This window comes from Danio rerio, chromosome 10 (assembly GCF_052040795.2).
Source record: "Danio rerio strain M-AB ecotype USA chromosome 10, GRCz13ab, whole genome shotgun sequence".
NCBI classification, from domain to species: Eukaryota; Metazoa; Chordata; class Actinopteri; order Cypriniformes; family Danionidae; genus Danio; species Danio rerio.
In genome coordinates this window covers 37,076,145-37,101,553 of record NC_141030.1, presented here as the reverse complement: position 1 = coordinate 37,101,553, position 25,409 = coordinate 37,076,145, and the positions used below count along the sequence as shown (strand labels likewise).

The 25,409-nt window shown below is 34.0% G+C and overlaps 2 protein-coding genes across 3 annotated transcripts in view; one reads left to right on the top strand and one right to left on the bottom strand.

The window, feature by feature from the left end:
• The window catches only part of mdh2 (malate dehydrogenase 2, NAD (mitochondrial)), a 181,365-nt gene that overhangs the window by 59,418 nt on the left and 96,538 nt on the right, over positions 1-25,409 (bottom strand). The gene's annotated exons all lie outside the window — the stretch shown is intronic.
• Positions 1-25,409, top strand: part of c2cd2 (C2 calcium dependent domain containing 2) — a 43,345-nt gene that overhangs the window by 9,901 nt on the left and 8,035 nt on the right. Inside the window, exons 4-14 of one of the 2 annotated variants that reach the window (XM_087271017.1) lie at positions 3,116-3,217; positions 3,377-3,493; positions 6,590-6,707; positions 8,825-8,933; positions 10,341-10,405; positions 10,816-10,931; positions 16,337-16,493; positions 16,657-16,761; positions 16,879-17,006; positions 20,928-21,204; positions 24,037-24,073. In XM_087271017.1, coding sequence (XP_087127143.1) covers positions 3,116-3,217; positions 3,377-3,493; positions 6,590-6,707; positions 8,825-8,933; positions 10,341-10,405; positions 10,816-10,931; positions 16,337-16,493; positions 16,657-16,761; positions 16,879-17,006; positions 20,928-21,204; positions 24,037-24,073 — 1,331 coding nt within the window. The remainder of the gene's footprint in view (positions 1-3,115; positions 3,218-3,376; positions 3,494-6,589; positions 6,708-8,824; positions 8,934-10,340; positions 10,406-10,815; positions 10,932-16,336; positions 16,494-16,656; positions 16,762-16,878; positions 17,007-20,927; positions 21,205-24,036; positions 24,074-25,409) is intronic. The other variant, XM_087271016.1, reaches the window with a different exon arrangement.

Genomic DNA, 25,409 nt, shown 5'->3' with positions numbered 1-25,409 from the left:
TTTGTTCTGTAGACTATCGGAAAAAAAATAGCCTGAAGGGGCTAATAATTTTGTCCTTAAAATGGTGTTTAAAAAAATTTAAAACTTCTTTTATTCTAGTCGAAGTAAAACAAATAAGACTTTCTCCAGAGGAAAAAATATTATCAGACATACTGTGAACATTTCCTTGCTCTGTTAAACATCATTTGGGAAATATTTTAAAAAGAGAAAAAAATTAAAAGGGGGGCTGATAATTCTGACTTTAACTGTATATTTTATTATTATTGTTTTTATAATTTTTTATGGTGTCATAATGGTCTTATAAATGTTAAAAATATATATGAAAATCCCATAAACTAATACTATTATCCACCAGGCATGCATGATATTAATCGAACAGTAAAGTTTTTTCAGATTAATTCTGTTCTTTTGAGATTTTATGGTTTCCACTTATATACAAAGCAAAATTACTGCTTTTAACATTAGTCATAAAAAATGTCTATTGAGATAAATTACATATTGAAATGTTTTTTGAAATATTCTGTGATACTGAGGATGTTTACATGGACACCAATAATCCCATTTTAAAACATTAAGTCAAAAAATAAAAACTTAACACGTGGAGTTTGCCTGTTTTAGTCACATTAACTTTAGTCACACACTTTATTCAAACTATTACCATCGTGTAGGATTTTCGCCGCATTTTGCAACTGGATAGTCTATACACGCACAGCTGTTTGACACTATTCTCTGCACCTACAAACTCAGTGAAGGACCACAGACACCTGCATCAAGAAAGGCTGAGGGTTTTTTATTCCATACGGCATGCAGTATTAAATTCCACTCCTTAAAACTAGGCTTAAAACTACACTCTTCCAGCAGTTCAAACTTGCATCCAATATCTCGTTTGTCACGGGGGGCATACATGAAATGTTTCTGAATGAAGATGAAACTGCCAAACTGCAGTTAAAGTTGACAAATTAAAAATGAAAAACCTGAAATTACATAAAAATCCAGAGAAAATGTGCATATAGTGGTAACGCAATGATGTTAATCAAATTATGTGCTATAACATGTAAAATGGAATCATGAAGGCAATATTTAAAAAGCAACTCATGTAAACACCTCAATCTTAATATTGTCTAATTCAGATTAAGGCAAATAATTTAATTACGGATGTTCATGTAAACATAGTCACTGAAAACTGAAGTAATGATTCTGAAAACACAGCTTTTCCATTAAAGAAATAAATTAAATGTAAAAATCTTATAAAAAATAATTTCAAAGTAATTGTTTCACGACATCAAGGGGGTACGTTATAAATGGGTCACTTTGTATTTTTGTATATTTATGTAACATCACACAAAAGCTGAAAATTATAATACAAATATTAGGCGACGCGGTGGCGCAGTGGGTAGTACGTTCGCCTCACAGCAAGAAGGTCGCTAGTTCGAGCTGGGTCAGTTGGCATTTCTGTGTGGAGTTTGCATGTCTCTTCATGTTCACGTGGGTTTCCATTGAGTGCTCCGGCTACCCGCACAAGTCCAAAGACACAGTACAGGTGAATTGGGTATGCTAAAATTGACCGTAGCGTATTAGTGTTTGTGTGAATGAAAGTGTATGGATGTTTCCCAGTGATGGGTTGTGGCTGGAAAGGCATATGCTGCGTAAAACATATGCATGCAGTCATTCTGCTGTGTCGACCGCAGATTAATAAAGGGACTAAGCCAAAAAGAAAATGAATGAATAAATGAATGAATAAAAATAATAAACACACAAAAAATCATGTTTTAATTAGTGCTGGGCAAAGTTTAATCGCATCCAAAATAAAAGTTTGTTTTAATGTAATATATGTGTGATTATTGTATATATTTATTTTGTACTTGTGATTCATGCACATACATTAAAACAAAACTGTACATAAGTTTGTTACTTAGATATTTAATTTATATGTATCATATAATATACATATATATTTTACAAATTGTATCATATACATATGTATTTTATATTAAAATATAAGTAAAGTTGACGCCAATGGTTTAGTGCAGTGGTTCTTAAACTTTTTTCATCAAGTACCACCTCAGTAAAAAATTGTCTCTCCAAGTACCACCAAAATGAGCAGTATTGAAATACAGTAGCGTAGTAGGCCCAGTAAAGCAGCTACAACTCTGCAAGGTAAAAAAATAGTGGCAGATTACCTCAGAAATATAGGCTATATGTCATATGTGGCATATTATATACATCATTTTGATACATTTTGAAATGTGTATAGCATCTACATGACATGTTTCATTCCTCCGCGTACCACTAGAAGGAAGCCTGCGTACCACTAGTGGTACACGTACCACAGTTTGAGAACCACTGGTTCAGTGGTTAGTGCGTGTTTTAAGTGTCTGATGGCCGTGCTTGGGACTTATTCAATGCTGTCACCATGCTGCTGTCATGTCCAGCTGTTGTTTTTGTCGTGAGAGTAACATTATATATATATTAGCAGTATATATCATACTATATCGTACTATATTATATATACTATATTAGTATACAAGTAAACACAAATGTATATTGTCAGAACACACTTTTTTTTGTTGTTGTTGGATGTGATTTATGACAATTATTTTTTACCCAGCACTAGTTTTAATGTTAGCTATGGTAATGTAAATTATGGTTTATATTTGATGACACTTTAAAAGTGATAACACAATGCACAATGGAGGCCCTGCTTTAAATATTCTCTACATTTTAGGCTTTAGATTTTTCATCCTAACATAAAGTGAATCTTCCAATGTAAGTTACGTGTTTTCTATCAAGTTGTTAGAGAGGCTGACTGTAGAATTGGTAACTTGGTAACCAACAGTAAACAAGGCAAACATAATGAAGTCAGCTGATTACTCACACGTGTGTATGTTCACTACATCAGTTTAATCAGCAAATGCATTTCCAACTTCCATTATATGCATTAACTCTTTTTTTGCACAAGCCCAAAACCTCCACAAGGAAACATAAGCACTTATTTGAGTTTTTATTGAAAATCTGCTTTTTCTATCATTTGTTTTTCATTACTTCAAAATGTGCGTTAACGCAGAGTGATGGAAACCCCAGCTTATATTTATAAGTAATGTTTTTGTTTCCACAGCTGGCCCTACAGATGAAAGAGGTGAACGGGGAGGTGGAGATTTCCTGGCGGGTGCTTCACCTGGACTCTGTAGATCTGCAGCTGATGCCAAGCTTTGCACAGGTATAATCACACATCAGGTCACCCGAGAAAGAAACAATCACATGATTAAACATAATTCTCATTGCACAGTGCGTCAATTGTAAATCTCACCTGGTTTTGAGAGCTGACTCTTGCTTATTTTTCCCAGAAAGCACATGACTTTGTGTTTGTGTGTCTCAGGGAGATTGTCAGAGTCTAAGTGATGCTGCTGTGACCGACAGGCTCAGACAGGTCTTGAACGGAGCTCAAGCATCTGTAAGTTTGAGCAGCCGGCCCGCAGAATCTGCGGAAGTCAAGGTACAAGCCTGCACAGCACTCATTAAACATTGAACATGGGAACAACACTGAAATAGCACTTTACGTGTTCGCTCAAGCCAAAATGAAAATTTGCATCTTTTACAAAACCTCAGGGGCTTCTAAGTTCATAAGAAGTTTACTTTTACAGCGCAAATGATTAAAAACATAAAGGCACAACACTTTAGGTGAAAAAGAAAATAACATAAAATTAACTATGTTATAATACTTGCCCACTTTATTGATTAATAATAAGAAATAATTACAATGCTGTTGATAATAATAAGAACAAGGGCTGCACGCTTTTGGCTAAAATGAGAATCACGTAATTCAAATGAGAATTTTTTTTTGCTTAAAATCAAGTTCACGATTTTCTCACGACTCTGTAATGTAAAATAAAGGTTAATTTGAGAAGGCTGTTTTTGTTAATGTCAAAGATATGGTAAAACAACAATAATAATATTAGGCCTTTGTGTAGGTCTACTGTTGGTTAATGCTAAATTTTCTTTAGGCTTGGGATGGTGGTCTTGAACAGACTTTAAATACGTCCTTGTTAATGCACAGTGACAATATCAGGATGCAACTATTCATAATGCTAAAGCTGAATTATTATATGTTTGAGACATGCTTATCATTTGTCATTGACCACATTTTTAGGCCGTTTTTTTCCGCAAGTAAAAATAGACATTTGTCATTATCATATGCCCTATTGCATTATATTTTACATTATATAGGCTAGAGTAGTTATACTGACCCTGTAAATATTTATTCTCATGTACAACACTTAGTGTTCACTATGAAACATTTCAAATGCTGGCAGGAGGAAAATGTGATCGTTTAAATTGTGCGTGCGTGCATACGTGGGCATAGATTAATTTTTTCAATCTAGTTTCATCTCGGAATTAATCTAGATTAAAATGGCTTATTAAATTAGATTAAACTTGGAATTTTGCCGAAGGCATTTAGAATATGTGTGCTACCCAAATAATAAGTCTTTGAGAGTGGGTTTCTCAAGCCAGGTGGCATTAGACCAGGGGCTCATCTCCTGTTTCCAAACTGCTTGAGAAACTGTTCCAATATGATAATTGGTGATGAAAATAAATGATGTTTAATAAGATTTACTTGTGTTTACTACCTGTTTATTCAGTTAAACATGAATTTTGAACTGTTTTGTAGGCCTACATAAGCTCCAAACAGCAAATTTTTTTATTTTTATTTTTTTGATGAACTTAATCCGACTAAAGTCATAACTGAACTAAACAGAAATAGAATTAAGACATGTGGAGTATGCATATTTTAGTGGCATTATTGAAGTAAACACCACGATCAGTAAGCACCGTCATCTAGGACTTTTCGTCATATTCTCCATCAAGATCCACACACGTCGCTCGGCTGTCAGTAAAGGGCCACACACACACACACACATCGTAAAATGCGGAAGTTTTTTTTCTTTCTATTTGGCGTACGTTATTAAATTCCATATCACTCTCACCAGCCCTTACTCTTTATTTGCATCTAATACCCGTTTATCAAGGGGGCATGAATGAACTGTTCATGAGTTAAGGTGAAATTGCCGAACTGCAGTTAAAGTCAGGCATCCTGCTGATTTTATTCAGAAGGGCACTTTTTTTGTCAGACGGCTCACCGGTCAGGTATACATCCGTGTTAAAATATCAAGGTGAAAGTCATCATAGCTTGCGTAGAACAGACAGAGCTCCCAAACCAAGTTTGGTAATAGATTAACAGCGTTTTTGTTTTTTGGGTTTTTTTTTATCGCGCAATAAGAGACTTGCATTAACGCAGCACGTTAAAGCCGATAACGACCCACAACTATTATATATGAAAGTCCTGAAAAAGTTATGGAAAAGTCATAGAATTTTAGAAGTAAACGTGTATGAACCCTGAAAAAGTCATGGGTCTCCTCACGGTTTGTGTCTCATTTTGTGAGCCAACTGACAGTTGTTCGCTCTCTCTTTTTCCCCTGCTCTGTGTTGTTTTTACCTCACAACAACTAGAACATGCACTAAAACACTAGCAAACAATACAGCAATTATACAGCACCATCAGAAGAATCTCAGCCAGAACGATGGAATAAGAAACCAAATAAAATAATGTAAAAAGGAAAGAGAAAAAAAAATACAAAATTAAAAAAAATTACAGATACATTGTTAACATATACATCTTAAGGCTGATTTATACTTCTGCGTTAAACGCCGGCGTATGCTACGGCGCTGACGCATAGCCCTTCGCTGTGGCCGTCGGCGTCGCTGACGTGCACCTCTCAAAAATTGTAACTACACATCGCAACAACGCGTAGCGCAAGCTCTGTGATTGGTCGGCTTGGTAGCGCTGACGAGTCTGGGCGGGACAGAGAGCCGCGCGAATGGCACGAGCTGGACACGAGCACAATGCAGCGATTGTTTACAACTGTGGAGTCCCGTGAAGAAGCTCCGGATGGAAAGTTTTTGTTTTGTGTTTAGATCCTAGTTAAATTTGTTGCACGTCCGCCAGTTACTGCCTCAAAATGAGCGAGTTTGAGCCACTTGTACATCCAGAAAGTGTTCAGGAAAAGCAAAACAGCAGAGAAGATACTCGACACAGAGAAACATTAACACCTCACTGCCCACTAGCGTTTCGGAAGTGTTAATGCAGACCATCAGAGACAGAGCGCAGAAGTATAAATGCACAGCTACGCGCGTTGCATGCGCCGTGGGTCACGCCGGTCACTTGATGCAGAAGTATAAACCAGGCTTAAGGATCAATCTAAATATCTTCATTTGTGTTCTGAAGATGAAGTATTATGGGTATGGGGATTTTTCTTTTTGGGTTGCACATACTTTTTCAGTCCCCTATAAAAGGTTCATATCGTTTATAATTTTGGTCACATAAGCTAATAAACCTTTTGTTAAACAGTTATGCTTGTCCTCAGGTACAAGCATAACTTGATCAAATTACAATAATGTAATTTGATCAATTCATAATATTCTGAGCATTGCATAACTTAGGAATTTGCACAGAATGGAGAGAAAAACATAGAAGAGGATGTTGCTGTTGATGCTATGAGTGATAATGTTTTATTTCCTCTGTCCTCTTTAACAGGAAGTAAGGAACAAGACCTTACAGGCGACCTCCCCGCCAAAGCCCCCACGAGCTCATGAATGGAAACTGTTAGTGAAGAATATCCGGGTCACATTCACACAGGAGGATGGTGCTGCAGGTCAGTGGCCATAAGAGGAGCGCAGACAGTTTTAATACTGTAAAACTAAATTCTCTCTCTCTCTCTCTCTTTTTTTTTTTTTTGAATGTTTACTGGGGAAAACTAAATGGATACATATCCATAAAATTACATGCATACATAGGCATAAACAACAAAATCATAATAAAATGTTACAATAGTTACAGATTGATTGCTTTGTTCACATTGCAAGATGTATGATCTATGTACTATGCCTATTAATTAATTAATTTATTTTCTGTCTCACATATTTACATTCATGTGCATTTAAATAAGTTAAAAGATTATTATATCATATTATAAATTAATATTATTTGATATTATTATTAATTTATTATATAATTCTATTTGTTTAGTTGTTTATATTTGCATTTCAACAAAACTTCTATGGTTAGCTGCTTTTACACAATCTACATTGTAAACGTGCTATAAAAATATAGAATAATAAAGATATGGAAAATAAAGATATGGAAAATATATGGAAATGAATGAATATATATATATATATATATATATATATATATATATATATATATATATATATATATATATATATATATATATATATATATATATGTCAAAATTACAAATGCTGAAAGCATGCTGTATAAAATGCCGTCAATTTACAGGGTATCAGTGGGGTCTTAAAAAGTCTTAAATTTCTTAAATAACTAAATTTTAGGCCTTAAAAGTCTTTTTTTTTGTCCATGTTTTTAAATGTTGTGTTGTTGGTCATAAATCTTTTTTTTAATATAGCTGCTCAATCTGGCCATTAACGCCCAAACAATCACCAAGAATCCCAATCTCAATTAAACTTTTTTTTTTTTTTTTTAAATAGCATTTATTACTTTACTTATAGTAACGATTGCTTAAAATTTCTCCATTTATTTACTGTGAAAATACTGACCTGATCTATATTTTTTAAATAAATTATTATTATTGCTGACTGAAGTAATTGACAGCTATGTTTTGTTCTATTCTTGGTAAGGGTTATAGGGTTTGTGAATGGATATACTTGAAAATTAGTTAAAAAAAATATTCAAACAAAATTATTATTATTGTATTATTAAGTGTATAAAATTTTTATATTTCTTTGACGGGTCAAATTCGAAAAAAGTCTTTGCATTTAGCCCTAAATGAGTCTAAGATTTAATTGATAATGGTCTGAAGAATGTCTTAAAGTCTTAAATTTAACTTGGTGAAACCTGCAGAAATCCTGATTTATATTTACAGATTGGACAAAATATCATGCAAATGATGTTTACTGGTAGATTTAACTTGCTTGTCAAGAGTTTTTAACCAATATAGCACCTCTCTTTTGCTCTATATCATATTCAGACATTTATGTTGTACCAGTTCTGAATAATTTAAAAAGTAAACCCTAAAAACTGCTTAATTTTTTATCTTCCATATTATCATTATTATTTTTGTATTTTATCTTTATTTATTGATTTTGTTAACTTTTAATTGTTAGAATGTTTTTTTATAATTATAGAAAAGTGATATTTAATCCCTAAATGTGGTAAACTCAGTTTTTTTTTTACATGACATAGCCAGAAAAGCCGATATGGCAATAAACTGAAAATTCTCTCTCTCTGAATAATTGGTTGCATTACATAGATTGCATTCTTAAAACCCTGCATGTCTCATTGTCTATGAGATGGACCTAATATACACCACAGGCCTCAGCTAATGCTTTTATATTGCTTGTGTGCAAGAAATCAAGCCAATTATTTTGGATGACATTTTATTGCGGTCACAAAGTGCTGTGGCTACACTTCCCAAAAAGCACCACCCCCAGTGACTTATTAAGTTAACCGCCTGTGTTTCCCTCAATCAGGATGTCCCTTCTGTTCGGAAATCATTTCCGGAAGCGCTCTAATAGTCCCACTGCTCTCCAAGCCAAGTAAAGCACTTAACGGAGACAACTGGTATCTTATCCGTTTTATGCATAATTCATTTTGGCAGGGAGCGTTTTGTGCATTAGTCAGTTATTTAGCGCAAGCACTTCTCTAGATCTGTTCTTTTTGTGTCTGGGCTGAAAAAAAAGTACTTTAGCAAAGTGTGCTTTTTCAAGGGTGTTTCTGTTTTGGTTTCAGGCGGCATGAATCCTCAATGTATCCTCCAGCTGGATGATCCGCCTCAGAAAATCAACAGTTCAGTGTTGAGTAACAAAAGCAACCCGACGTGGGACCAGCCCTTTATATTGTGAGTTCTGGTCCAACCTGTCCATCTGACCTTGTGTTCATATCATTTAAATGCAGCTTGACATATTGAAGCTTTTTTGGTCACTTTTAGAGGAAATGTACATTATAGGACATTATAGGATATGTAATTAATGGGAGAGATTGGGGTGATAGAGAAATATATGTGGGGCAGTAACAATCATATTCGGATATATATCAGATAAGATATTAACCCTTTTATATTGATATTAATCATTTTTCTAGAAATAAGACAGGAAATGTCTTGGAGAAAAGGGGCGACATGGAAAATCTTGGGAAAAATAACTTATTTACTGGGAAACCTGTTTGGAAACAACTGATTTAGCTTTATATATATATATATATTCTACTTTTAATCTTGTATTTATTTATTTTTTATTTTATTTATTTATTTCTATTTTTATAACCAAGTACAGTTTAGATTGGATAGAAAATTACTGGAAGATAATTAAATGGCTGGGAAGTGTTTCGGTCAAACTAACCTGTTTAAAAACAGTTGCAATTAATCTAGATTCTATAATAAAACTAATCTTTTTATTTTTATCGTATTTGTTTTTTATAGTAAGGTACTGTAGTAATAAACCAGGAAATTATTGAAAGAGCAGGAGATGATGGGGAAATGTTGGCCTGGAAACATATAAAAAACTAATACATTAAAATTATCACTAAATTAATATTTTTCTTCTATTGGAAAAAAACAGAAGCAATTGGATGGCCAAATAAAGTAAAGGGGCAACAACAAAAATGTTTGGCTCAAAATAACTAATTGGCATTCCTTATGTGATTAAAAAATACAATTAATTTGGCACTATTATTATTAACAATAATAATAATAATTATTATTATTATTATTTATATTTTTTCACAATTTTTTTTAAAGTATAGTAATAATACGAATTTACTAAAAGAGAATTGGATGATTGGGAAATGTTGGGACCGCACAACCTATTTGGCTGCAATGCATGTTTGAAAACACAGTTAATTAATCCATCCGTAAATTAAATAATTAACAATTAATGTAGCATTAAATTAATCTTTCAGTTTAAACTTTTTAGCATTTTACTAGGAAAGTTTGTTAGCGAAATTACAAAAGAAGGAGAAAAGAGAATGACTAGGAAATGTTTTTGTGTCATTAGCTATTGGTTTGGAAACTTCTTTGAAAACAATCACATTTGAGTTTTTAATATACTTAGTAATATTTATAATATTTAGTAATATTTTTATTATATAATTTTAATGTTAAAATACTTGGTCAACCCAAAATAAAACAAACTGCATTTTTAGTGCATAATAAAACTGTATCTTGTCTTTTGTGGGACATCTATGAAACATTTTGGTTTGGGAATGCAGAATGACTTCTTTTATCTCTTCTCTCCGTATGATTCTGCAGTGAGCTTAGCGGCCGGTCAAAGGAGCTGAACATCCAGGTCGTGGATAACGGCAAACCCGTGGAAAGTAAGTCCACATGACCAAAAATAAACCCGCTTAACGCCATATAAAAAACAGAAAAGTGATATCCATTAATCTGCGTCTCCGAAAGCTTGAAGGTCAGCTGTGATTTTTAATCTACTTTTGGTGATCTGTTTCTCTAATTCACATAACATCCTCAAAAAAGCTGGGAAAGTGGTAGGTCTGAAGAGCTAATAGACGGATACTGTGGGAACATCTTGAGTTGAACTCTGATTACAGACATGTGACCGCCTGTGTTACCTCATGCCGTTGGCCTTTCACCCTGATTTCTTAACAGGCCAGAGAAACTTCTGTTTGTCTGCGTATTCAGTGTCACTTTCGCCTGCCTTGACAAATATGTTGATTAAATGCATTACTTTGATTTGATCAAGAATCGCTCTCTGTTTTCCTCTTAGGTTGTTTGTTAGGGCAGGTTTCTGTGCCTTTTGATCTGGTGAGGAAACACCCTAAAGGTCAACAGACCTTTTCACTCAAGACCAAAGATCAAGTTACTGGATCAATAACTACTGAGGTAAAACATCTCCTAATGAATACTGTGTAAATACATGACATATTTAATCATTTTTATATATTTAACCCTCACAGACCTGTGTCACTCTAGTATTAGATCAGGGGTTTCCTAACTTTTCAACCCGCAACCCCCAAAATAACAATGCTAGTGACTCACGACCCCCCACATTCCTCGGAAGTGGTTATAAATATACAAATGTTGCACACACAACAGTAGGCCTATATAAACACAAGCTATTGACGATACAAAAAAGTGCAACAGTCTTAATAACCATAGGCTATAATTTATATAGTCATATGTTAATTAGTTTAATTTAATATTAACTCCACCTAATGAGAGACTGGTAGGCACAATGTTTTCAGCACATCTATTCTTGGTTTAAGTTTGGAGACCACCATTCAGAGATCATCCTCAATGTTCAGTTGTGGCCGGCATTTATTTTTAATGTGTTTGAGTGCCATAAAGGTGTCAGAAAGTTTAACCTGGTGCTATAAAATCAGTCTGCTGCAGCTGCTGCTATTGCTGTGTTGTTAATCTTACGCAAACACACCAATCCTATGGGGAAAAAATTGAAAGGCTGATGGCTTTTTATTTGCATGTTGTTGATTTTTTTGTGTAACTTATCAACTGTTTTTATCTTCTGTGGGTTATGGGTAAAATATGTTAATTCTAATAGTTTAATAAAACTTATTTGACTTTTTGGAAATCACCAAGAATTTGGTGACGCTGTCATTGTCCTGCAACCCCACAGAGGGTACCAACCCCCACTTTGGAAACCACTGTATTAAGTATATTGTCTATTAGATATCGACAATGTCTTGTTGGTTTATATTAAGTCACGTAAAACATCTGCAGAATTTATAAACGTGTATTTAATATGACTGTTATATTGAGTATTTAGTTACATTGAAGGGATTGTTGTAATCCTTTACGATGAGGTTGTATTACTTAATGTTAATTATTGGATTTGCTTACATGAACAAACACTGAACAATACATTACATCATTTACTCATATTTGTTAACATTAAAGTGCATTAACTAATGTTAACAAGCATGAATTTAGATTTTTAAAATATATTAGGTAATGTAGAACTATGAATAATTGATGCAAATAATAATTATTATTAATTGTTTAATTGTTGTAATTATTATTACAAATTGTTTGGGTGTATGGCCATACACAATAACTGCACTTAATAAATATACATAACTTATTTATTATTAGTTAATTTGAGAAAATACATTAACTAAAGAAACCTTATTGTAAAGTGTGACCGGCATAGTTGACCCCAAAATTCTGTTGTTCTGTTGAAAACACAAGACGATATATTGAAGAATGCTGGCAAACCAAATACTATAGAAGTCAATGGTTACAGTTTTTTTTTAGCATTCTTCAGTATGTTTTCTAAACAAAAAACTCAGACTGGTTTAAAACAAGTCAAGGGTGACGAACCCTGACAGAATTTTTATTTTAGAGCGAACTTTCCTTTTAATTGAATATTCAAATTAGGCGTTCATGTTAACGCTGCCTAAAGAAGCATAGACCATTTTGAGGGATGTAAACAAAAACAATGGTCCCAACGTATTTCCTGTTTTACATTTTTAATTTCTAAAACTTCCAAGAATTCGAAAAGAGCCATTTATTGATAAATAATGTTATGATAGCTGTTTTAACATTAAGTTATGACTGAATTGCCTCTGGTTACATATATGAAATAGTTTGGCAATGAGCAGGAAATGTACATGGGTCAATGACATCACCACATTGAAATGGTCTATAGAGTGCAGTTATATGCCTTTAAAATCTGAGATGTGGAGTCAGAAATACCCCCTAAGGGTTTTTGTGTCATTTGTATCATATGATATAGTTAAGCAATATCACACTAGCAGCCGGCGCAATATCAGACAAGGGCTGTTTTTGTTCGAACAGCACCGGAACATTAATGATAGTGAAGGAATGTTGTTCAGCAAATTGTTTTGGAACTGCAGTAAACAACCTGTAAATATAATTGAATAGCAATTCAGATGGTCTAATGTAGTCTAAAAGTATGTTAGTAACTATAAAAAGTTAAATCAGGTCATATTTCTTTCTTAAATCTGGTTCAATTCCATGTCAACAGCAATAAATATTCCCAGGAAAAAAACATGACGTGTTCAATTCTTATTTTTCTTCTTTCTCGATTCTTATTTCTTATTTGCAATTAATTAAACATTTAAACATTTTAGTCAGTTGAAAGCTCTAGCATTAGTGCTGCCAAGAGTTGACTACAGCAATACAATAATTCTTACAGTGACTAGATTCATATCTCTTGGGGAGGCAGCAGTTCAATAGCACTGACCAATCTAAAAATCATTTTATAATTTTTTTTCTCAAGGAGTGTGTCAAGGATCTATCCTTAGTCCGCTTTTATTTTTAAACTGAATGCTTCCTCTGGATCAATTCATCTGGCACAATGGTCTAAATTTCCACAATTAAGCCGATGATGCACATATATTTTACTGTACATGCCACTGTTTTTCCCCTATCTTTTTTTACATCTTGCTAAAATTATCTCAAAAGTCTGGATGGCACAGAACTTCGAGTAGAGTCTCTGAGAAAACTGAATTTTTGCTAGTTTTGCTAATCCAAACCAGACTACTTCATTAGAATGGATAAAGTTACAGCTATGTACCGTTATGGAGAGGGTCAACTGTTTATTTATATTCTACATTTTTAATGGTTAATATTTAAGATATAAATCAGAGATCAGAGAAAGCTATTTCTTACTATTAAAGGTCTGACCCTCCATACATCTTGTTTTGATGTCCTTCAGGGAGGGATCAAGCGTTAATTAGAGGGGTCAATCCCCCCCAAACCTCCCTGTAACTCGCACCCCGGTTACAGCCCGTTGACTCTAGTCTACATTTTGAATCTCATATCAATCGGCTTGTCAAATCCTTTTTCTTTTACTTTCATAATAGTGACTGTCTATGACCTTCTTTTAATTCTGAAAACACTGAAACTGTTACTCATGTATTTATTATGTCATGGTTGGATTATTGTAACTCCTTGTTTTATGGCCTGCCAAATAGCGCTTGCAGCTCAGCCAAATTTTAGCTTTTCATGTTCCTACATTTACCAAAAAAAACCTGCCCATTACTACAGTTTTATAGCAATTACATTGGCTCCCAATGTTTTATTTATTGCATTCAGTTAATTCAAGGCCAGCAAACATATTCTACTGGACTATTCTTGCTTTTAATGACTACACAAGGCTTTTTTATTAAATAAACTAAAGTAGATATTCAGCAAAGTGTCACCAGGAAAAACTTTAGAATTTTAATCATGTGTTACATTTAAAAATCTTATCTTATTTATGTTGCTTGTTGTTTTTTAATAGTATTTATACAAATTAAATGTTTTAAAATGTAAAACTCTTTGTTGCTGACATGGCATTGAATAAAAATACATCACACCACATCATGCAAGTCCCATCAAGGTTTAGCACCTTCCTACCTTTCAGAATGAATTCTCTCTGTTCTCTGTCATAGCTTGAACTTTGTGATCTAGCTTTGAAAATACACTTGCAGAAACTATTGTGGGTGGTTGAGCTTTCTGCATTTCTGCTGCCAGGATCTGGAATAAACTATCACCAAGGGTCCTTTCACTCCGCAACAAATCTTTTACATTTAACAAATGCAAAACATATTTTGACATTTACTATAAATAACGTTTATTTGAAATGTAAAGCTTAGACAAACATGTAAAGTGAAATTGAAACTATGCAAATACACACGTGTCTCTTACTCATAATCAAAATCTATGTATGCGTTGCACATGTTTTGCTTACTTGCCTTTAAAGGGATAGTTCACGCGAAAACTAAAATTCTGTTAACATTTACTCATCATTCCTTGACTTTTTGCAAACCAGATAAAATTGTTTTGAAAATTATGTTTTGAAGAATGTTGGAAACTTGTAATCATTGACTTCAATAATATTTGTTTTTTCCTACTATTGATGTCAGTAGTTACAGGTTGCCAACATTCTTCAGAATATCTTCTTTTGTGGTCAATAGAACATTAAACTCCAGTTAGCAAAAAAACTATGATGACAGAATTTTACCTCTCCCTTTAAATTCTTTATATATGTTGCTTTGAAATAGTACATAATTTCATCATTTAAAAAATGTGATTTATATTTCAGAAAATTAGGTAAGCCTAATACTATAGTTTATTTCATTTTCTTGTTGATTCCCTTGGCAAACTAAAAACAGCGAATGTTTGTTTAATCCAAATAAGAAAAATGAAACCTGACATTTCAACAAATTATATGACGTGAATTCATTTGTAAATGAAAAATATAATGACCACTTTAAAAATAGATATGGAGACGTAGAATCGTCTTCTCAAGACGCACCCATATTTATTGAAAGGGGAAGAAAAATTTAATTGTGACTTGTGTGAGACGATTTCGACGATATATTACTTTAAAATAAAATATGTATTTTTAATGGATAGTAGCGGCACGGTGGCTCAGTGCTTAGCACGCTCTATTCACTGCAAGAAGATTGCTGATTTGAGACCCAGCAGGGCCAGTTATCATTTCTGTGTGGAGTTTGCATGTTCTCCCCGTGTTCATGTGGGTTTCCTCCGGGTGCTCTGTTTTACTCCACATTCCAAAGACATGCACTACTATGTAAAACCCAAAAAGTTAAGGTAACTCAAACCATTTGAGGAAATTGATTGCAACAAACCATTGAGGTTCAAAAACTAATCCTAATGAGTACTGTGAACGAATTGAAGCAATATGAGCACAGTAAAACCCAATAAATGAAGATAATTAAGAGAATGAACTCTTTACCTTCAACACAGAGTTCAAAACTCTTTTTACATGAGTAGAATTACTTTCAGTAAATTTTGACGTAACTACACTCATTTAATTTGATCAAGTTGACTGTTGGGTTTTACAGTGTACAGGTGAATTGAATAAGCTAAAATGGCCATAGCGTGTGTGTGAATGTGAGATGGTTGTTTCCCAGTACTGGGTTGCAGCTGTAAAACATATGCTGTATAAGTTGGCGGTTCATTCCCCTTTGGTGACCCCTGATCAATCGAGGGACTAAACTGAAGGTGAATGAATGAATGAATGAATAATAGATATTAGAGAACTTTTTTTATTTATTTATGAAATATTTAAAGGGATATGTTTAAAAAAAAGTGTTATCATTAATTAAATTAAAAGATTGTAAACGTTTCTTTTCAGTGTTGTTATTTGTACTTTATTCTACAATTAATGTTTATTAAGACACCGATATGATTGCATATTGTATATTTAGTATAGGTTTTGCTATATAGCCAATGTTGCTGATATGGCATTAAAACATAAAGAAACCTGACATTTCCTGTTCATTTTTTGAATGTAGTTCACCTATCTGGAGCCCAATGAGGTGCGTACCTGGCAGACACCCACCCCGGCCCCTACTAAAAGAGTGGAAATGGACCGCACTGTGATGCCCTGTGGCACTGTCGTCACCACTGTTACTGCCGTGAGGAGCAAACCAGGACGACCTTTACCACCCGGTACCTTTCATTACACCTCTGATTTTGACAGATGCAAAAATTCAATCTGAGTTTGTTGTTTTGAGTATTTGAACATCCTACAATCACGTCAATCTCCTAAACTGCTATATGAGACTCACTGAAATTATTTTTGTGTTTGTGTGTTTTTAAATCCCTCTTACAGAATCCAAATCGCCCTCTAAAAATAAGCTGGCGGAGAGAAGGGTGTCGGAGCAGCCGTCAATACTCGGTGCCAAAGTTAGTAAAGCTCTTTCATCGTCAGATACGGGTGAGTTTTTTTCAGCATCTATTTTAACGCTTGCTGACTCCACTTGCTAAATGCATTTCCTTTTATTTCCATTTTAATTAATTATTTTTAAATGCTGTGTTTCTCTTTTCTGCACAGAGTTATTGATTCTGAACGGGACAGATCCTGTAGCCGAGGCTGCTATCAGACAGCTGCACGAGTCTGCAAAACAGAAGCTCAAATCTCCCGTCAAAAAGAGCACCATTATCATCTCAGGAGTGTCCAAGGTGAAGATTAACACTAATGCATATTTAGTAGTGGTTTATGATGGTTAGTAGCTCCATATCAGTATTTTTGGGGTCCCTTGTTTTTTTTTTTTTTGATGATTATTAACCCCTTAATGTTTTGATGCTTAAATTCACTTAAAAGGATGATTTTTTTTTTTTTTTTGAAGGAAAAGAATGTTTACACACCATACAACAGTAAACATTGCAGTTTCCTTCTCTCTGTCTTTGTTTTAACCCAAGACCTGAACATCCCAAGGCAGCTTAACACAGAAATTAGGGTCAAATACAATAATTACATGGTCTGGGGTCATGGATGTCGTAACATAATAGTGATGATGGGAAAAACAAATAACAGGGAGAAAAAAAAAAAATGCAGTATCAACTACATTAAATACAAAACGCTATTAAGTGTATGCAAAGAGATGTACAGATTATTTAACAGCTAATTAATTCTTTCAGATTTTAAAATATAATATAATAGATTCCCAGTACATATACACTTAAAAGGATGGTTAACCTGAAAGTGTTGTAAGTGGTTTCAAAGCTTTTTTTTCTGTTGAACACAAAAGAAGATGTTTTGAAGAATGTTGGATACCGATAGTTTGAGTAGAAGTTTGAGTAGAAAAAAGTAGAATGAAAAAATACTTTGGTCATCTAATGAGTCAAGTTTCCAACGCTCTTCAGAATATCTTCTTTTGATATCCTATTAATAGTTTCCTCTTATATATAACCGAAGAAAACAAATCTAATCTTAAGTAAACAATGCTTTTTCTTTTCACTGTTTTTTTTTTTTTATTGTTTGCCCATAATATTAGATAACATTAACAGATTTGTGTCTGTTTAGCATCAGTTAAGACAATGTCAGCACCTCTCAGCTTTAGTTGTGGGAAAACTGGATAATTTTGAGCTTTTGTCAGCTGAATTCAGCTTCTGCGCTTAAAATAATTTTTGGGGCGGGATCAAAATGTGACTTAGCGCGAATCTGCTAGTGCAGTCATGACGCATCAGTTTCTCATTATTTTTCATAGCGGAGTTTTCTTACCCTATGCGAAGACCCTGCTTCTTAGTTATTCTTTTCGAAGGCAAGCCAGACCTGCCAGGCTGTGAGACCCAATGACTGGATGAGACCGCGTCTGCGCAAAACACGGGTCGCATGTGTTTGTTTCCATCATCCATGGGGTTTGTTGCATATCTTTTCCTGCGTTGCTGTCAGGACTGATATACCAAAGCTGTTGGTTTGCAGCAAGTGTTTTTGTCGGGAGAGTTGCATGAGATTTGGAGAATGGCAGACTTTCTATTATCAGTTGAGTTCATTACCATTCAGACACATCACCTATGTCCCTGCTGCTGTGTTCGCCTGTTTTTAAAATCCTCCAGTCCAGATTACCAGCAGGGCTAATGGTTGGAATAGATAGGGAAAGAGACCTGCTGCACTGCTATCCACTGTGTCTACATTCAGACCCGGGGATTGAGGAGGAGAGAGGTATAGTGTTTATACAAACACAATCATCTTTATGATGATATAACGAATTGTGGTTATGTTTATATGAAATGAATAACATATTTTGCAGGACATTAAATGACTGTTTATTGTTTTCCATTTTACCTTTGTAAACTATAAATTCATGGGTCTCCTCACGGACTGTCTTTCATTTTGTGAACAAACTGACAACAGTTGTTTGCTCCCCTCTTTTTCCCCTGCTCTGCCGGCCATATCCACTCCTCCCTCTGAACTCTGAACTCTGAACCCTGAGGAGGGTTTCATGGCCCATTAATAGTGGCACATCACAAACTAATATTAGAGAGTGTATAGAAATGAAAGGGACAGGATGTAAAAATAAATAAAAATGCGAAAAACAAAATGACAAATCAAAAGAATGAACATAGTTTTGAAACCGTTTTCCCATAAGAAGGTAGTAGGATGGATATCAATGAGTAGGATTAAAAGGAAATCACAAGCAGTCCTGCATAGACATCAAGAAAGCTCCACGTATTCCCAAAAGGAGACGCCATATCAACCAGAATGTTTTTAGGTTTTTTGTTTATCATAGGTTAGCTTTTTCAGTGCCAACTACTGGAACCATTGCAATCGTGGAAATCTACATTTTGAAAGATATAGGTTGTGGTACAGACCAAAGATTAACAATGCCTTTTAAATATTTTTTATTATAGTTTTTTTTTCCAGACATAGAAAAACAAAGTACAGAGGGACAAACCCATCATATGCTTTGAAAAAATCATAAATTTATTTATGCAATAAAGTTGCCTTACCCAAATTGCAAGCCTTTAAAACATTGGTTAAATTTGTTAACACACAAAAATCTACAAAAAATGCAAACTTGGAGTTAAAATAAAACTGTGATAAATAATTGTAGTCTTGCATCTTTTTTGCAAGATTGGCCTCAACTATTAGTTTCTATTTAACTCTTGTGTGCTGTTGGGGATGTTTTCCATCTACTCTGAGGGAATCTTGAAGCTTAATTTGGCCATAACTTGTGTTTAGTGTTTCAGCAACTAGATTGATTTTTGGTGACATCTTATTTTGACACATATTTGGGGAAAGTGCTTTGGAATTTTTTTAAAACTCAACAAAACGCTCTGGGTAAATTGGCTACCCTTTCGTTATGTTAGTGGCTGTTTTTGCCCCATTGACTTCCATTATAATCAAATTTTTTGATTGCAAACCCATGACACCAAATAATCACGCATTCTTGATTGTTGGTGGTTTTCCCTCTTGGGCAGAGTTAAAACTTTACATTTTTACTGTTGATCATCATCATTTACATTGCCAAAAGCTTAGTCTCTGACTATTATATTGAGTACAATGTGTGTCGGTGTGTGAGAGTGTAAGAGAGACCTTGCATAGACATGATTTAGAAAATAAAAATTAAGCAGCTCGGTTAAAGTACATAATTACATTCAGGATGTTTCTGAATGCTGCTTTTCGTTTTGTCCTAACATATATATATATATATATATATATATATATATATATATATATATATATATATATATATATATATTAGGAGACCTGCGTGTATTGGGACCTGGGGTGAAGACGTGTGAATGGATTCAAAAAAGTATTATGATTGGAAGACAAATTATTATAAGGGGATGGCGTTCAGTAGGTCCACCATCATTTCAAAAATGGGTTACAGAACTGGGGATGGTGGCAGCATATGAAAAAATTACATAAAGGATACTAGATAAATTGGATGTTTATCAGAGAAGATGGGGAAATTACTTGGCATTTTTGAAAAAGGAATAAGGTCATTGTGGTGAGGCGCACACCAAAAATGTAATAATTTATTTATTTATTTTAGTTTATTTATTTTTATTCATTTATTTATTTATGTTTTATTGTATTGTTACTGTTCCTATAAAGTTTAATAATAAGTATTTGTGTTTACGGGTTCTATGGTAGCAATACTCAATGACAGCACTGCTGCTATAGGGGAGGGGAGGGATAAGGAGATGTTAAAAGGAGGTAAAATGTGTAAACTAATTGTATTATGAAATTATTGAAGAAAAAGAAAATAAAAATTGAATCATAAAAAAAATAATAATAAGCACCTAGACTCTCAGAACACAGTGTATTCAAGCACCCGCACAATAATTTGCTGTTTTACTCCATAGAACTCCATATAAAAGCCAGAAACTTATTTGCACAATCTTGTCTTAAAAGTTAATGTTGCCAACTGATGATTAACAGTAAAAATTATTAATTTGATCTTTTTCCAACAGGAAAAACCAGCAACAATAAAAATGCATGACTATACTGTATGATTTTATGGTTTTGCAATCAAAAAAATGTCATTATAATGGAAGTCAATAGGGCAAAAACAGCCACCAACACTACAAAAGGGTAGTCAATTTGAACAATGCACAAGCTTTAAGAGCTTAATATTATCTCCTCTCCAGGCCCCTCTGTCCCAGGATGAAGAGATGTCACTAATGGCAGGGTATGCAGCGGCCATGGACGCTTCAATGTCCGGAGCATCCGAGGGCACCAACAGCGACCCCTTACCCCCCGAAAAAGTAGAAGAAAACAGCATTATCGAAGCCACAGAGTCCCTGGTGGGTGCAAATGGCACAGACCATGTGGAGGACTGGGAGAGCCAGACTGGAGAAGACCCGGATGCAGATAAAACATCTCTGTCCCTCTGTATCTCTGAAACGGGCTCTAAAAAAGGAAAAGGTGAGAAGGGGTAAAGGGGAAGCACTTTGAGCTTAATGCAGAAGAAGAGTTTAGTATATGCTGAGCTGGGTTTCTGGATTTACTGTTAGCCCTGTTTACAACTTCAGTCTACATAAAGTGCTTTACTAGAGTCATAAATCTGATCACAGGGATACATGTGAGCAGAAAGGTCAGTGGCTTGCATTTACATCACTGTTTAAATGTTTGAAGGCTGTAGGAGTTTTTTTCTCTATATCTTACTCTACACAAGAAATTCACTTTTAGCAGAGTTTTTGTCTTTTTTTCTAGTCCAAATATCTAAAAATTCATAAAGAATTCTAAAATGTATTTTTAAATTTTTTTTAATTTATGCAAAAAAGTGCCAAAATATTGCCTTACCCAAATTGCAAGCCTTTAAAACTTTGGTTAAGTTTGTTAAAACACAAACATCTACAAAAAAATACAAAATCACCAAGTGTTTCTTGAAATCAAAACAAAACTGATAAAAAAAATGTAGTCTTGTATTTTTTGAGCAAAATTTACCTTAACTATCAGTTTCTATTTAACCCTGAGCCTTAATTTGTCCACAACTTGTTCTTTGTTTCAGCAAGTGGAATGATTTTTGGTCACTCATCTTATTTTTTAAAAAAGTGCATTTCTTGTTTAGAGTTTTTTTTCCCTTTTTTTGTCCAAATATCTAATGATTCTTAAATAAGCAATTTCTAAACAAGTTTAGTTTTCAGAAATAAGTCAGAATTTGGTGAGGTTTTTTCTTTTCTTAAATTGGTGGTCCACTGCGATATCACATTTTAAACTTGTGTAATGTAGCTGTGTGAACATAAACAACATCTCTGAATGTAATGCGTTCAAAGTTATATGCAAAGGGAGGCATTGGCTTTTACAAAGTTAGCTTAGCAAAGCTAAATGCAAATGAATTTTTGGGACTACAAGAAAAAACATCAGGGTTAATGATGTCATAAACCCTTCATGTTATGAGCATACACCCCGCACAGCAAAGGGGCGTGACCAGATGCGCTCTAATGTTATAGTAGAGATGCTTCCTGGTGACAAAGCCGATCTGCGAATCACAGCACATTATGTTAGTTGACCAATCAGAGCCTCTTGAGGGTGGACATTCGGAGAACAAAGAAATATGTCAGTCGTTTTCATGTTACCCGAGTAGCTGTATATATTCAAAGTAACATATATGAAAAAAAAAGTTTTTTTTTTGTTTGTTTGTTTGTTTTTTTACAAATGCACCTCATAAACACAACCAAGCCTTAAAAATACAATCTGGACCACCCTTTTAACAAGCTAAATTTAGGGGGTAAGTGTAAGTGAAAACCATCTTGTTTTCAGTTCAAATTAGTTTGATTATATTCATTTTGTTTTATTTTGACTCTAAAAAAACATTTTTCTCTTGTCTAGGAAATGCTTGTTAATTTAGGAATTTTTAAATAATTAGACTAGAAACAAGGCAAAAAACAATAAAGTTTATTGCACACTGAATACAAAATTTTCGGCTGTAATTTTCACATGTGAAACAAACAAATTCAACCTCACGGTGTGTGAATCATATTGACACGCTGCCTCTGAAACTTTCATCCGTCATAAAAAATTTTTAAAACGGATTTGATTTTTTTTCCGCTTTTCGCATCCAAAAAAGCGCTTTGAGAGGTGTTAGTGTGCAAAGAAAAGTATTTTTACATACGTATGCTCATCAATCCTGCATTTGTGTTGATTAAAAGGAATTTAAATATATTTTAAAATATAGATTATGTCTGCAAAGGCAAAGTCTCTGTAATATGCTAATGAAACATTTATTATCATTTATTAACCGTTGTCCCAGTTAGTATGTGCGTAGATATTTTCAAATAATTTTGATTTATTAGAAAGTTCCTTAAAATAACAACATTTATTTGAAATATGAAACATTACAAATACTTTTGCTGTCGCTTTTGATCAATCTAATATGTCCTTCCTGGAAAAAAAGGAAAACAAAATCTTTCAGACGCCAAACTATTTGAACAATAGTCCCTAGTAGTAGTAACAGTATTTGCCGTTGTTTTACCGAGCTCAACAGAAATGACTGTGATTGGCCGTGAAGGTCATCAGTTCACCAAACTCACCAATGTTTGCTGAGTGTAACCACAGATATAGGGACACTGAAGCGTTTTAAAGCCGTGAAGATCAGCTGGTCTATTTATGAGCTGACATATGAGCGATCTGCTGATAAATGGACTGATCTTCACAGCTTTAAAAAACTCCAGTGTCCCTGTATCTGTGGTTACATTCGGTAATCAGTGGTGAGTTCAGTGAACTAAGGAAATTCATGGCCAATCAAAGTCATTCCTGTTGAGCATGTGAATACAATGGCAAATCAGCACTGTTTAAGAACGTGCTCAGCATCACTCAAATGTTAGCGCGAAATCAACGTTTTTAAAATATCAGTACTGACTGGTACCAAATACCAGTATCGTGACAACGCTAGTTCATAGATAGTAAATAAAGTAAATTTTTGGAGTTTTGCACCAGAAAGTTTAAGCTACAGTGTATATTATTGTTAAATTGTAATTCTGACTTTTAAGCTGATGAGAAAAGTAGTAAGGTATTTTGTGACCTGAGATCCTTCATGTAAACAACATTAGACAGAAAACTGAAAAAGCTTCCTAAATTAAAGTTGCAACCTAAACTGAATGTTAGCATGAAGTCGAGCTGCTAAGTTCTGTCTCACCTGTGTCTATGTGACATTCTGCCTGTCCTTTTTGCATTTAATGACATCCACTTTATTTATTTGTTCTCTGTACCTCTCCCTTATCACTTTGTGTTTTTTTTTTCTTTGCCATCTTAAAGTGGAAACCTGTGCTAACCAGAATTTATTGCTGGAAGAGTAAGTGACCTCTTGAGAAGTCTATAATAGGACAATCATGTAGACTTCCCTGTGAAATGGTTAACAAACCCGCTAGTAAAAAAGCCAGTCCATGCTCCAGCATTTTCAACACACAGCTGGCAAGATAAAATGGAAGTTACTGAATTAATATCAGCTTTAAAACTTGACTTTTGGACGTGGATAAAGATTTGACTTTGCATTTGGCTTCTCCAATCCTTGGAGACGTTTTCTGCTTTTGTTTTTGTGCTCTTGAACCCTTTCATTGTTGGCCCACTGAGAGTTTTGGCTGATAACCTGCCCGAGCAGCATAAAAATCCAGAAGTTCAGCCATCCTGAACTTCTAAGCTGGTGTGGACTGGTTTAGACTGCTTTCATTTTAAAAGGAACAATCACTTTGCATACATTTGCATACAATATGGCCCTGCACACCTGGGGTTAAATGTGTTTTTAATGATCTGGTCACAAGTGGTTGGTTGAGGGGCTTTTTAAAATATTTTGCCGACAACATAAAAATGTATTTTCTTGTTTTGTTGCTCTTAAAAAAGAACTATGTATTGCTTACATAGTGCTTACACTAATAATGATAATGATAAATTTAATCACTAATAATGATAATGATAAATTTGATTTGTAGTGCACCTTTCTTATACTCAAGGGGCTACAACAGAATAAAACCATAATAAAGCATTAATATAATCTAATTCTAAAATAAATTAATTTGTTTTATCCTATAGACAAAATCCACTATGACATGAAAACAGCATTTTCAAATTTATCCTCTTCAAATAGATGTTTTTTGTTGCCTAAAAAGCTGTCACGATGTTGATAAGGCCGAAATGCCACAAATAATCATTTTTAAATGAAAATGTATTAGTGTGGAGGTGGCCTTAGAATGGCCCTATATGTTATTCTTTGTTCTGTTCTTTGCAACAGAATCACACACAGCATTGCAGAGAGCCACTGTAGTCTCTTCACACATGGATCCCAGAAAATACACACGTAATGTGTCTTAGAATCGTTTAATTTTTATCTGGTCCTTATCTGTAAAACCAAAAATGATGGTATATATATATATATATATATATATATATATATATATATAGACAGTAGGGGGACTATGTATAGACAGTCACCAAGTATCGAACACGATGTTGGTAACAATCAAAGAAATGTATATATGCAAAGAAAACAAAACAAATTAGTTTATAAATAAAGTAATGCCTAATAAACTAAAATGACACAGAGAAAAAGTATTGAACACATGAAGAAAGGGAGGTGTAGAAAGGCAGTGAAAGCTCAGACAGCAGCTGAAATCTCTGTTTTAATCAGCAACCCT